We start from the raw sequence: 14,859 nt of genomic DNA, 5'->3' as shown, positions 1-14,859 counted from the left end.
TTATTACTCTAATTTTTAGTCGCGCATTCTCTAACTTTTTCCAACATTTTAAATTAATATTTGTTGGTGCACCAGAAACATGTTTTCAGGGTTAGTATTTTCATACATTCTGTCATTCATGATGATAAAAAATAATAGTGCAAATTCAGGGTACATGTTAACTTAAAATGAACTTCTTTTTTTTTTTACAGTCACAAGTTACTTTAACTGAAAGATTAGGGGGAAGATATCTTGTGTGCATTTGACAGCACTTTACGTATAGTAATTTTAATAGTTTCTTATGTATAGTCAGTTTTCCTTTCTTGTTCGTGTCAGCCTTTATCACATTAACAAGGAAGAGAGCATTAAAAAAAATATGATTGTAAAATCACAAATTGACAGTTGGACTCGGGCTGTGATAGTATCTGATATTACTTTTTAATTTCCTTTTTGAAATGGACAAGATTCAAATTGATGTCCCTTTAGCATATAGATTTAGTGTTCATATATGTCAAGTTCATTGTTTTGGCAGACCACAACATGTATAAAAACAACTGTTACAGTATTACTTTGTCTTATTTTAAACTATTTTTAAAAAGGACACCCCTTCTCCCCGAAACTTTGACAAAAAAATTGTTCTAACACAAGGAATTACAAACATTAGGTGGAAACTCTCTCTACAACTCACTTGTTTTAAAATTGGTAGTCTGTCTAGTTTACATCAAATGAAAAGATTGTAGTTGTTGCCCTGAGCTTCTCTTATTATCTTGTATTTAACTTATGTGAGATATTCCTTACTATGGGCTACTTGAGAGAGCCACAGAACAAGATCAAGTCATGATTCTTGCCTCTAGCCCAGAATCTGGCAAGATTTGGGCATAGCTTAACTTTTGCTTGTACTGAATACCATACCCGAGGGTCCTTTAATTGAGGATACCTTTCACACCTTAGTCTTAGGGCTTGTCTTCACTACCCGCCTGGATCGGCGGGTAGAAATCGATCTCTCGGGGATCGAATTATCGCGTCTCGTCGGCACGCGACAATCGATCCCCAAATCGACGTGCGTACTCCACCAGCCCAGGTAGGAGTAAGCGCCGTCAACGGGGGAGCCGCGGCGGTCGATTTGCCACCGTCCTCACAGCGGGGTAAGTCGGATCGGATACGTCGAATTCTGCTACGCTATTCGCGTAGCTGAATTTGCGTATCTTAAATCGATTTCTCCCCCCCCAGTGTAGACCTAGCCTTAGTGATTTAGAACCTGGATTCCACCAGCCTTTGTGTTGCTATTTCCACAGAGGATGTGTAATGAGAGGTGGTCCTTCAGATAACTACTCAGCACTTGTCTGCACTTGAAAGTTAATTCAGATTAAGGTAGGTTGTGAGTTTGAAGTGCAATAGCTATTCCTGAATAACTCCATGAGTGGCACTCTTATTCTGGAATAAGAATATTCACACCCAGAGCTATTTCTGAATAATGTTATATATAGACAAGACTTGAGCCTAAGCCCCAATTCATGGTTTTAAAGATAAGGACCAGAGCCTAGAAAAATACCCAGTGGTGAGTAGGCAGCCGGTGTGGTGTGATGTGGTCTGCTCCATGTAGAAGGTGAATGTCTGCATGTTGAACCAGCTAGTTTTTGGATGACCTTCTGGGTCAGCCCCAGGTAAAATATATTGCAGTAGTGCTGCCCTAAAGTGATCTAAACATGGACTCGTTGTTGCCAAGTCTGAAACTTGGAGGTAAAGGTGCACCTTCTTGTCTGTCTCAAGATGGGGTCTGAGGAGAAAATAGGCTTGTGTTTCAAACAAACAAAACACACCCTTATTTTTGCTTCGCTTCTTCTTCTGGTTGATCCTACTGGCCAAGAGGCAGCAGTGGAGATGGGGGCACTGAATACCTTACGGGCTTTTAAAATATTTAGAAGAGTATAAATACATCAAAATAGCAGCTTAGTGTTTATATATATTTTTTATGACTGGATTTGGATCCCAGACTTTTTGTGCACTGTAGGTTCCCTGGAAGCAGAGCATCTATCTTTTCATGTCTGCATAACTGACATCTACAATCTGGAAAGCAAAATTCTAAATACAGATAGGTGTTTTTTTTTGTTTTGTTTTTTTTGTTTTTTTTTTTAATGAGATTGGTAGATTTTGCTGAATTTTTATGGATAATTTTAAACTGGAAGAGAATAAAAGGAGCAGAAGTGAATTCTATCAAATGGCTCTCCCAGTCTTTGTTACAGGTAGGTTTAAAAAAAAATGTATATTTTGTTGTCTCCTTAACCTAAACCGCTACCCTCTTAAGATACAGTCCAGACAGAGAGAGGAATGCAGTTCTTTATTCACACACACAGCCTTGGGAGGGTAGGGGATAAAGAACTTTTTCATTCTGCTTTCTCTTTCAAAGAGTTGTGGAGGGCTGCCTGAAAAACTGGAGCACACTCCTTGTGACCTCAAATTACTTTTTTATAAAATACTCAGACCTCTGTCTCTCTAAATTAGGAATTCAAGGACAGAATGATTAGAAAAGCAACTATACACTTTTTTTAAAAATGTGGTTATTGGATAAATCAGTATGAGCCCAGCTGCTGTTGATAAATTTATTTTGCTGTTGCTTAAAATCTGTGATGATTTGTTATTTTGCCAGCGTAAGAAAAACAAGAATATTAGAATGTAATTTACTACATTGGGCTTAGTAAGGAGCATTCTGTTTCTATGATTGGGGCAGAACAGGATTGTTCAGATGTGTCTGATAAACAGGACAAGGTCTAGTCTGACAGCTGGCAATAATATTTTTACTCAGTCAGGTGTACGAAATTAGCAAATCTATTACAAGAATACAGGAGAAATCTCACAAAAGACAGCCTTGTAGGCAGAAGTGTTGCCAAATGGGAAATGATTCATCGTCTCTGAATGGGATGAGCATTGAGCAGAAGCAGTTTAAACCTCAGACTGGTTTGGCTCATAAACCATCAAATATGTGATTTAAAACTGTATCTTTTCCTATCCTTTGTCTCAATGCATCCTGAACAGCAAAATTATATTCACGATCAAAATTCGATGGACGGGTTATTTATACTTCTTTTGGAAGGTTAGATATGTTTGGTTATTTTTGTGGTCCTTAACTATATCCTAGTATGTTTGTGTGCAGCCTAAAAACACTCCAATATTGTGACCATTGTCAGCTTCACCTTTTGGTGGGAAGGGGATTATATGTGCCTGAAATGTAAGTGTGACATGACTGAAGATGTGTCTACACAGCAGCTGGGAGGTGTGATTCCCAGCACTGGTAGACACACTTGTGCTAGGTCTGCTCAAACAAGTGCCTAAAAGTAGCAGTGTGGCTATAATGGCTCAGGCTCGCTGCCTGAATACATCTCCTGGGGGTCAGGTGGGATTGTACTTGAGTGCCTAGCCTGAGCCACTGCCCTTGCCTCTACGCTCATGCTGCTATTTTTAGGCACCAGTTTGAACAGAGCTAGCGCGTGTATGTCTACCTGCACTGAGAATTACGCCTCCTAGCTGCTGTGTAAACATTCCCTGATGTTCAGTGGCAGAGCTACATTAATTTTGTGTCTTTTGCGTAACTACCCATAAACGTGACTTAACATATTGCTCTTTGATCCTTATAATTTTGCTCACTAAAGATAACTTATTTGTTTAATGCTGACAACGTGCCTGGTGCTGTATGGTCCTGCAACAAACAGTATCTTGCAAACATCTTTATTCCTTACATTAGCAACAGAGGATATATTTGTGGATTCTTAGAGTTAAGTTACTTATTAAGGTACAAAGGAGGTTCAATTTACAGAGCATTAAAGGTAACTTTCAAAAATGGGGGAGGGGAAAAAGGCTTGTGCTCTTTCTTGTTGCTTTATTACTTATAAAGAAGGCCAGAAAGTTTTTGTCACTGCTTTTATTTATTTATTTATTTATTTATTTATTTATATATATATATATATATATGTATGTAGTTATTTAAGTCTTGTCTGTTCTAGAATTTTATGGATAATTGGAAAAACTAGAGAAATTATAACACCTCATAAGAGATGGAAGACTGAATAGTTTAGAGGAAGGTATTTTTAGTCACTGTCTAAAACCTTTTTGTCATTGTTAAATATTCATGCCTAATAAACACTTGGGAGAAAGATTAAATGTTTGTGCCTTTTTTAAGGCCTGACGGAGCTGCTAGTCTACAATTGAGATCCTCAAGAAGCTGTGTAGCAAAACCGGGAGAGAGTGAAACTTGACATTTCTGATATTTCTAAGGTTAAGAAAAAGTTGAGCCTTGCACTTGCAGAACAAAAACAAACAAAAAACCTCTGCTCTTCAGTACTTATTTATATATCACAAAGAAGCAAAAAGGGGCACAAATACAATATTAAAAATAATCATATGCAGGTCACCTTTAGATTTTATATAATCTTTCAGTTCATCTTTAATCTATTTAACCTGCCAGGATTTAAATTTAGGCTGCTATATTTCTGTGCTGGAACAGATGTTGAGATCACAAGCAACTGAGCAGAGCAGGGAACACAGCTCCTTGTTCTGTATTAGGTATTTGTGATATCATCAACTGTTCTAGGAAAGAGACTGTAGATCTTGACATATAAGAGGAAATTATATCCATCTATTTTAAATGTATTTATCTGTAATTCATTCTCTCTCTCACACACACACACACACATTTATAACTTATTTATTTAACACACTCCTAGAAACCATAACATTGGATTTAGAATAAGTATTGCAAGACTAGCTCAACACTTTCTGAAACTATGACAGACAAATAATGTAGGCTCAGCTAGGTTCAACTATTGGAGTAGTATCAACAGTAGTAGGATGTATCAATGGGACCATGCTTGTAACATGATCTGGGTTTCCGAAGAGAGAGAATTCAGAGTTTTCCTATTTAAATTGGGTAGGTGATCTTTAGCTCTGGATAAAGAGACTTGAGTAGGTCTGATACCTGACAAGCTTCAGTCATTTATAATTCCTAATATGCAGGAGGCTGTTAGTTACAGGTCTCTCTTGTCAGTAGACCTTTTTAAAATTCAGGGCGTTTTTGTCCAGCTAGTAATTAGATCATCAGTTTATAGTAGAGGAAACAATACAGTAGAGCATTCAGTGATGGAGGGTTTTACTGCAATGAAGCAAATCTTCGGGTTCTGCTTCTTGTTGAATGTCTTTTCCTCTAGTCCATTTTCATAGATGCATGAAATATATTGGACAGAACAGAGCTGTAAATTTTCTTTATCTCTGGTGTCGTCAACCCTTTTTTCCTTATTAATGCTCTGCATGTGTATTTGTTAAGCAGTGAATTTGCCTTTCCACTCTTTTTGGTCCATTCATCTTCAGAGAAAGACTCCTATGCTCTTTTATGGACTCTTGATATATGACTTTTTAAAAATAACTTTGGGCAAATCGCTTCTCTGTTCAAGAAGATTTAAATTAATTCTAGTAGAAACAGAATGAATCTTGACTCTTCTTAGGTAATATACTGAAATCATTGTCTTATGGATTTCACATCAGTTGTTAAGGAAAGAGGTAAGAATTGAGTGCCTTAATTATTCAGAGTTACAGGTGGGGTAGCTCTTCTTAGTTGCATCTGAACTCTTTAAGGCTATTTTATACATATGTCTTAGAAGGGTATACAATGTATGTTCATGAAAGAGTTTACTTTGGCTATGTCTACACTACACATCTCTGTGTCGCTACAGCTGTGCCGCTAAAAGTCGCACAGTGTAGCCGCTGTTTGTTGGCTCTCCTGCCGACAAAGAACTTCCACCCCCAATGAGTGGCATTTGCGCTGTCGGCAGGAGAGTGCTCCTGCCGACAATGCGCTGTTTGCACTGGCACTTGTTGTCGCCAAAACTTGACACCCGCCGCGGACAAAACGCGTCTGAAAGACAAAAGTTTTGTTGTTCAGTTGCTAGTGTAGACATAGCCTTTGTCTCTCACTTGTTTTTAAATGCCTCCTCTTAAAGATTAGAGAGATTAACTAACTTTGGCCAGTGTTGCTTTTGATCTCTAGTTCACTTTTTTGTTGTGTGGCTAATTGTTCTTCATATTGTAGTAAATAGAGATAAATTTAATTGTAATTTAGAGGATCACACTACAAATGCAACAGTTAAAATAGGTAACTGAAGTTACCATTATTGAATTTCCTTCTCCAACCCATAGTGTGCTTACTGGAATGTAAATTAAAATCTGAATTTATTACAGATATGAGAAATGAAATTGGTAGCTTTTTACCTGCACATTAGGCTTTGTTGACTGCCAAAAATGTTCAATTTTTCAGATAAGCATTTTGGCAGTTTAAGCTTGTTAAATTTTGCCTTTTGGTTGGAGAACTGTTCAGTATTCTTGTAATTAATAATTTGCAGTGCATTTATGATATGCTAACTGCTTTTCATACATTCAAGAAGGACAGTCTTGGGGGTACTAGGGAAGTTGAACAACATTTATACTGTGCAAAAATAATTGTGTTGGAAGCATCCTGGCTGGGTGACTAGTCTGAGAGGCTCCATCCGTGCTAGACCAGGAAATACAAAATCTTCACACTAGCCTTTGTTTTCCTAAAACATCCCACCAGTGCTACCACTGGTTCAGTTCCACTGCCTGTGACAATGATGGACATGCCAGTTGATACAGGATACGGTGGGGAGACACGTTTTGCTACTGTATTATTTAGACTTGATCTGAGCATGCCACAAGTGCTTCAAAAGTGGGCTTGATCTGAGCATGCCACAAGTGCTTCAAAAGTGGGAGTTCCTTAGATTTGAAATTGTATACATCCACTTAAAAACAAAATTGCATGGCTGTACAGGAGACCTGCACGTATAAACCAATGAGATTTTAATATACTGTTCTTTTTCTTCTGTCTGTATTGCAAAGGTTGCAGAATAATTTCTTCCTTTACCTCATGACAGCCATGTAAAATAAACCTGGACACATGAATAGACTTTGACGTGAGTGGCAGTAAGCCCATCACTGAATGAATCAAGGAAATGTGAATATGTTAGTCCCTTGTGCTAAGAATTCTATGGGTGTATGTTTTTTTTTTTTTTTTTTTTTTTTTGGCTTGGAGTGTGGTAAGAGGGAGGAGGAATGGAAAAGGAAGCCCTTTGTTTACAGTAAAACAATACTGTGAAGTAGACATCATGATGTTAAAACAGGAGTCTAAACATGGCAAATCTAGGCAGACTCCATCTGGCTGTGTCCACAAGTCATTCAGGCATCCTAGGCGCAGACTACTGGAGTCTGATATTTTTTTTCTTACGGAAATTCAGAATTGCCTTGGAGACTATGTCCCAGTGTTTTATTACTGGACGAGATGACTGATTACTGGTTAAGCCATTACTGGCTTAACTATTTATATTCAGTGTTGCAATTCATTTTTCTAGTGTTTCTTCTATGATAAATGTATGACATTTTCATATTTTTTAATTTTAATCTGCATGTGTATGTTAAGTACTTGCACATAATTGGTGTTTTGTTTAGTTTTAGCAGGAAACCTAAAATACTAACCCCAAGGCCTATATTAGAGCTATTAGGATAACAAAATTGAGTACAATAAATCTAAAGGAAAGAAGAAAAATGTACAATCGCTATAAAATTAGTTTCTGGTATACTTTGCAGCCCTTCAAATAGTATTTCAGATTACTAGGACATGCTTTCATTTTCTGGATTCCTTAGGTTGCACTCTGGTGTCTGGAAGTGGGTTACTGATTGTGCTGTTTGTTTAGTTGGAGATCAGATTTGCTTTGTTCTTACTGACAAAATGCTTACAGGCAGACTTATGTGAACCTTTTAAAATGGGTGTTTTTTACACATTGTGTATTAAGTTTTATTTAGCAAATGCAAATCAGCTAAGTTGAACTTTACAAATTTGTGTTATGTGAAGGATAAATTAGAACTCTGATCATTATTAAAGAAATATCTAAGGATGAAATTTCTGATAGTAGAAATTATTCTAATATATAATAAAGAAGGCTTTATATATTGTTCAGAAACTATTCTGCCTTGCACTTAGATTTCAGCCTAACAATAACATTTTTTTTCCTTTTGGGTTTTCTTTGTATTTTTGCGCTATTAGAATAATTGTGCTTTAATGTTGCACTAAAGTATTTTGATAACATGTTGTAATTTTATTATTAGCTGAATCATTCTTTTAGATTATCTTCCAGATAAACAGAACTTTAATTAAAAACCAGGTCATGAGTCAATATTTACTTTTATACTTTAAATAATTTAGAATTATAATTTTGAAAGATAATTGTAGGCCATTAGTTCCTGTTGTAGTCTGAATAATTTGACATTATTGATTTCAAAACAGTATTGGAATTTTGTCTGACATGGGAGAGCCTTGATTTCCAAACAGGTGAAATATGTTGCAGAAGTGATTTGTATTTCTTAGTGTTAAAAAGACCCCATCAACATGACATCTAATCTGTCTTCTGCCGTTCTTTTAGTTTGATTGTAAATGTGCTTGTGACGTGTTTGGGGCAAGGACTGTCCTATACTTTGCAAGGCAGTGCCTATTATGATGCAGCTGCTATTCTGATTGGAGCCTCTTGGCACTACTGTAATTCAAAATAAATAAATAAATAAATAATTCAAAACATGAAGTTAATAGTTGAAGGTACCACGTGCCTTTGAGTCTGTCTGCTAATGTTTGTGGCTTTATAACCACTTTTTAAAAATAGTCTCTCTCTCTTGTGGGAATCTCAAAGGAAACTGAATATATAGGGGTAACAGTGAAAGTGACTATACACAAAGTGTTTTCAGATGCATAGAATAAAGTGAAATCAATATTTTTTTCTACTCTTTTTAGTTATATGCCTCTTAGATGTGACTTGTAATAATAGAGTTTTAAAAAACCCCACATTTCTATCTGAATTTGTAAGTTTAAGTTGTCCCTTTTAAAAGCTTGGGGTGGGTAAGGGATGTTATTGACTGCTCTCAATTTGGCATCCCATAGTGAAATCTCCATATTTAAAATGCATGCTGTAACTGTAAACCAGAGAGTGGGGGAAAAAAACGTAATAACCCTCACTGCATGATGAAAACCTGCCTTTTAGCTGGACAAACCCACTGGCACTGGTATGTTAGTGATCCTGGGTAGCTTTATTGTGGTGTCTCCTCCATTCTCATGAGCAGGAATAGCATTGAAACATTCAAAATCCTAATCTCTCAGCATGTGCACCTGTGAAATTAAATGTGGAATATTTACCACCCTCGAGTGTTCCTTTATAGTTATAATTAAGTACAACCTTTTAAAATTTTATCAACTTCATTATTAACTAAAAATAACTCTTTAGTTTATGGGGGTGTTTTATAATTTGCAATTCACTCAGTTGAAAAAGCCCTTTCTGTTAAATCTGAGGACTCAGAAAGATTTCCAAGTGAATGAAGATTAACTGCCCAAAACAAAAAACCAAAAAGAAAAGAAAAGTCAGTGTCAGGATAAACAATATTCTTTGTAGATTTTTCCTATTTTATCTTGCCACATGTTTGCAAAGCTGCATGACAATAATTTAATTTGTACTTAGACTTTTAGTTAATTGCAATTCCCCTTGTTAGATTTCTTAACATTTCACTTTATTCTATACCTCCTTTCTTTTATATCTGGGTTAAAAACAGAAAAATAAAAGTTGCTGTGTAGCATGCCAGCAATTAAAGAAAATGGTACAATTTGGTTAGAAATGTTTAAAGACTGTCCTTCTGGAACTTGTGTGTGTGCATGCTTTCTTGAACTTCAGTTATGAGAAAAATCTCATTTGTAAAGGGTAGAAAAAGTTCACAAAACATGCAGAAAAGTAGTGTCCGCTAAGTTCAAAATGGTCTAAACAGTTTGTGTCTCAGGAACAGTATCCTAAAAGTGTGTGTGTAGTCTCCCTGAAGTAGTTTCATTCCAATCAGCAGTGTAATTGGAATGCAACAACAGTCTGGAGGAGGAAGGAGAATTTTTGGCAAGAAGAGACAGAGCAGTTGGGAGCTTTATTCAGATTAAAGCATAGACGACCATTCATTATCGGTACATGCACATTAGCAACAGCATAGCATTGTGTTTCTACAGCTGGGACTTATTTTAATGATTGTATTGCACTGTATAGTACATGCAAACTGCTGGGGTCCAATCTCAGAAAGCCATATTAATGATTTCCAAGATGATGTTTGGGTAGAGAAAAATAACAGTTTGTCTCTAAAATGAACTATTGTGTTGAGAACTGAAGGGCAGCATGTCTTTCCCTCCCCCACTCCACGTGTTCCATAGGGTCTGAAAGAAATACCTTTTTTTTTTTTTTTTTTTTTTTTAAGAGCAGACTCTTGTGTTAAAATAACTATAATGCTGAACCTACTGGTTGGGTTTAAAAGGCTGAAATAGTTTTTCTATGGTGATGACATGTGAAAAGACAGAAGATTAGTAAACATAATCTTAGTTTTGGACTCAGTCCTTTTTTCTCTATAAATTTATTGCTGGCTGTTGTCACGGTATTGGTTGCTTTTGGATACAGTATTGGCAATGATAAGTGTTCATTTTCTTATAGCATAACCATGTGCTGCGCTTTAAATATATTTGTTCTGCAGAAACAGGAAAGAAATTGCAATTTAACAGACTTGACTTCTATGGTCATGTGAGTTTTTTTTTTATTTTTTTAAATCTATTTTGACCTAAAATCAATATCTTTCGGTATCTGTTTTGTGCTGTGGACATCTGAATGGTATACTTTGGTATGAAATACATAAATATATTTATCAAAATTAAAACTCTTTAATAATTGGATGCTTCAAGGAAATCTTATTCTTTACTTTAAAAAGTAGTTAAGCATTTCATCTTTTAATAACACTTTATTTTTATATAGCATCTTTCATCTGAAGATCTCAAAGTGCTTTAGAGATGCTAAATATTTTGTATTGTGTTAAATTCTAGGGCTCCAATTATAAATTAGTGCCCCGTTAGACTAGGCACTGTACAAACACATACAAATATCAGATTTTACTTATATAACACAAGAAACAATAGATGAATACAAAAGATGGACGGGGAGCACAATGTAACAGATACTAACTCACAACACTCCTATGAGATAAATTGTATTCCCGTTTTACAGCTGTGTGGGAAACTGATGCACAGATAGGTTAAATGACTTAGCCAACACTACTTATGTTCCCTTGGCAGAGTTGGATTCAGTACTTACGGGTCTATTTCCAAGACCACTACTCTAACCACCAGGCAACTAACAACAAACCAGCTATCCCTGGTAGACTATCTCTGAGAGAGTCTAATTCTGAGGGTATGTCTACACTTAAACTGTTACATCAGCACAGCTGCAGCTATAATGCTTCAGTGTAGAAGCTACCTGTGCCGACAGCATGGGGGTGCTCCTGTTGGTGTAACTAATCCACCTCCCTGAGAGGTGCTAGCTAGGTTGATGATGGAAGAATTCCTCCATCGATGTAGTGCTGTCTACGCTGGGGGCTAGGTTGGAATATCTACGTCTCTCAGGGGTGTGGATTTTTCACACCCCAGTGAAATACAAGTATACCTGTATAAATTCCCAGTGTAGACTAGCCCTGAATGTGCATATTAATCTAGTACCTTAAAGCCTTAAGGCATGTCTACACTACAAAAGTAAGTCAACCTAATTGTTGTTGGCATACAGCTGTCACAGTAATTGTATGACTGGTGCATGTCTACGCTTTGCTCATTGTGTCAGCGGCGCACAAGCCAATTATGTACCTGTTATTCTGAAAGCCAGTCACAGTCGATGTAAGCAACGGAGTGTCTACACTGACACTGCATCAACATAACTACGTCAACGTTGATTCTATGCTTCTCATGGAAGTGGAGTTATTAAGCGGTGTAGCGGGTGAGTTACGTAAATTTTAGTGTAGACATTTATGCAGTTAGGTCGATGTAAGCTACTTTGCGTCAACCTAACTCTGTAGTGTAGACCAGACCTTAGTCTGTTTAATTCTCTAGTAGTACAAACGTTGGCTTGCTGGGTAGGAGCCATTGTAATCCATCACATCATTGTGTCTGCTGCACGTTCACATTGGGCTAGTCTACACATTCACATTGGGCTAGCCATGGCAGCGCTTTAACATGGCTTGTGTCGTCGCGGCAGAGCGCTGGGAAAATGCTCTCCCAGTGCTCTAAAAACCTACTAGCGCTGGGAGCGCGGCTCTCAGTGCTGGGACACTGTCGACACTGGCGCTTTACAGCGCTGAAACTTGCTGCGCTCGGGGGTGTTCTTTCACACACACCCCGAGCGAGAAAGTTGCAGCACTGTAAATTGCCAGTGTAGACAAGCCCATTGTCTCCACATGCTAATACTTTTAGTAAGTTTTTGAGTAAAGAGAAGGAAAAATAGCGCATATTTTATTTTGGTAGCGCTGGGGAGAGGGGAACATCTTGCATTGCTAGACAAATTCAAATAGACTTTTTACAATGCTTCTTTCCCCAAGACCTACACTGTGGCCATCAGCCTCCAGTGGGAGATTAGACTATGTGGAGAGTTTATATAAAAATAAACTCAAACATGATGCTAACAAGTTGTATACCTATTCCCAGCTTAATTACTTTGCTTGTATATGTATTTCTTTCCTCTGCTCATGTCTTTTTAGATGGTAAGTTCTTTGAGGCAGAGTTTGCCATTTCCTCTGTGTTTGTGGATAGCACAGTGGGGCCTTGATCCTAACTGGGGTCTTCTAGAGCTCCAGCCGTACATTAATCATCATAACCCTTGACAATAACTAGCTACACATTGCACCCTCCCACAGTATCTGCTACTACATATCATAACTAAGGCTGCGATTCTGTCATGGAGGTCGCAGAAGTCACGGATTCTGTAACTTCCATGAATTCTGTGACTTTTGCAGCTGCAATGGCTGGTGTGGCTGATCCCGGGGGAAGCACCTGAGCAGCGGTCTCAGGGGCAGTCAGCCCCTGCGCCCAGTGCAGGGGCTAGCCGTTGGCCACCGGGCCCCCACAACAGCAGTGTCTCGAGGTCCTCCAGAGCAGCAGCGCCCAGGGCCTAATGAGGCGCTAAGTTTTAGTCAGGGGTATTTATATATTAAAAGTCATGGACAGGTCAGGGGCCGTGAATTTTTTTGTTGCCTGTGACTTGTCCATGACTTTTACCAAAACTACCTATGACTAAATCTCAGCCTTAATAACAGTAAGTAAACTAATCAGTGAAATAGTTATCAATATCATCATCTAAATCATCACTAGGTTTCATAGTCAACAACACATTAACATGAATTCACTTTTCTTTCAAAGCTATTGTTTAAGGCTATCTACAGACTAAGGGAAACATTACTGCATTTGCTTATACTGAGTTCACATTTTGAAAGTTTTTTATTTGTAAATGTAGGAGTAGAGACTTGTTTTTTAACAAAAAAAACTTTAGATTCTAGAATATTATTCAACAATATATACAGTCTTGTAGTTATCTTATGTGGGCACCTGTTTATAAAGGATTTGTCTCAAACTGGTCACAGTAAATCAGGCACAAAAGATTGCTTTGTAATTATTCTGCAGTTAAAAAACCCAAACTTTTTTAAATGTACCAGATATATTTAAGAATTAAATTTCATTTTGTAAATGATTTATTCTTATAAAGAGGGTCATTTACACACTGGGCATAACTTAGTACTTTACAACCTAAGCCGGGGTCAGCAACCTATGGCACGCGTTCCAAAGGCGGCACACAAGCTGATTTTCAGTGGCACTCTGCTGCCGGCCTTGGGGGCTCTGCTGCTTGCCTGGGGTACCGGTCTGGGGTTCTGTCCACCGGCCCCCTGCCAGCCGGGGTCCTGGCCGCCAGCCCCGCTCAGCCCGCTGCTGGTCTGGGGTTCCGGCCGTAAGCCCCTTGCCAGCTGGGGTCCCAGCCGCCGGCCCCGCTCAGCCCGCTGCTGACCTGGATGGACAGAACCCCAGGCCGGCAGCGGACTGAGCGGGGCCGGCAGCCGGAACCCCAGCTGGCAGGGGCCGGCGGACAGAACCCCGGGCCGGGAGCAGGCTGAGCGGCTCAGCTCGCTGCCAGTCTGGGGTTCTGTCCGCTGGCCTCTGTAAATGTAAAATGTATTACTGGCACGCAAAACCTTAAATTACAGTGAATAAATGAAGACTTGGCACACCACTTCTGAAAGGTTGCCGACCCCTGACCTAAGCCCACTTATTTTTCATACTTTTCTTAGGCTTTCATTTTAAATCATATATAAAGATGCAGTTTGTTATTCCCCTTGCAATGCACCTCCTCTTCTGGTTTATGTTGCAATGAAGTCATGGTGCTAAATCTGCTTTCTCCACCCTAGCTCCTTACTCCCTCTGTCCTATTCCTATCTCTTGGGTGGGCCTGGAGAAAGCCCACCTCAAGCTCAGAGTGAGTTTGTCATTTTTCTTCCAGACTTTTTCATTGCTGAGACCATTAATTCTCTCAACCAGACTTGTAGCTTTGGTATCATCTTTGCTCGTGAAGAAAGTCAATAGGGAAGGGTTATTTACTCCTCATAACACAAGAACTAGGGGTCACCGAATGAAATTAATAGGCAGAAGGTTTAAAACAAACAAAAGGAAGTATTTCTTCACACAATGCACAGTTAACCTGTAGAACTTTGCCAGAGGGTGTTGTGAAGGCCAAGACTACAACAGGGTTCAAAAAAGAGCTAGATAAATTCATGGAGGATAGGTCCATCAATGGCTATTAGCCAGGATGGGCAGGGATGGTGTCCCTAGCTACTGTTTGCCAGAAGCTGGGAATGGGCGACAGGGCATGGATCACTTGATGATGCCCCAGAGGGAATGAACAGAACAGGGAAACTGACATTGGCCACTGTCGGAAGACAGGATACTGGGCTAGATGGACC

At 38.5% G+C, this 14,859-nt stretch overlaps 1 protein-coding gene across 1 annotated transcript in view; it reads left to right on the top strand.

Annotated features, from left to right (window-relative positions):
* The window catches only part of SMURF2 (SMAD specific E3 ubiquitin protein ligase 2), a 104,911-nt gene that overhangs the window by 19,573 nt on the left and 70,479 nt on the right, over nt 1-14,859 (top strand). Inside the window, exons 2-3 of the mRNA XM_065415331.1 lie at nt 11,649-11,755; nt 12,613-12,615. Coding sequence (XP_065271403.1) covers nt 11,649-11,755; nt 12,613-12,615 — 110 coding nt within the window. The remainder of the gene's footprint in view (nt 1-11,648; nt 11,756-12,612; nt 12,616-14,859) is intronic.

Source organism: Emys orbicularis, chromosome 13, assembly GCF_028017835.1.
Source record: "Emys orbicularis isolate rEmyOrb1 chromosome 13, rEmyOrb1.hap1, whole genome shotgun sequence".
Lineage (NCBI taxonomy): Eukaryota > Metazoa > Chordata > Testudines > Emydidae > Emys > Emys orbicularis.
Note: the sequence above shows the minus strand (reverse complement) of the source record. Positions and strands in the feature narration are given on the sequence as shown.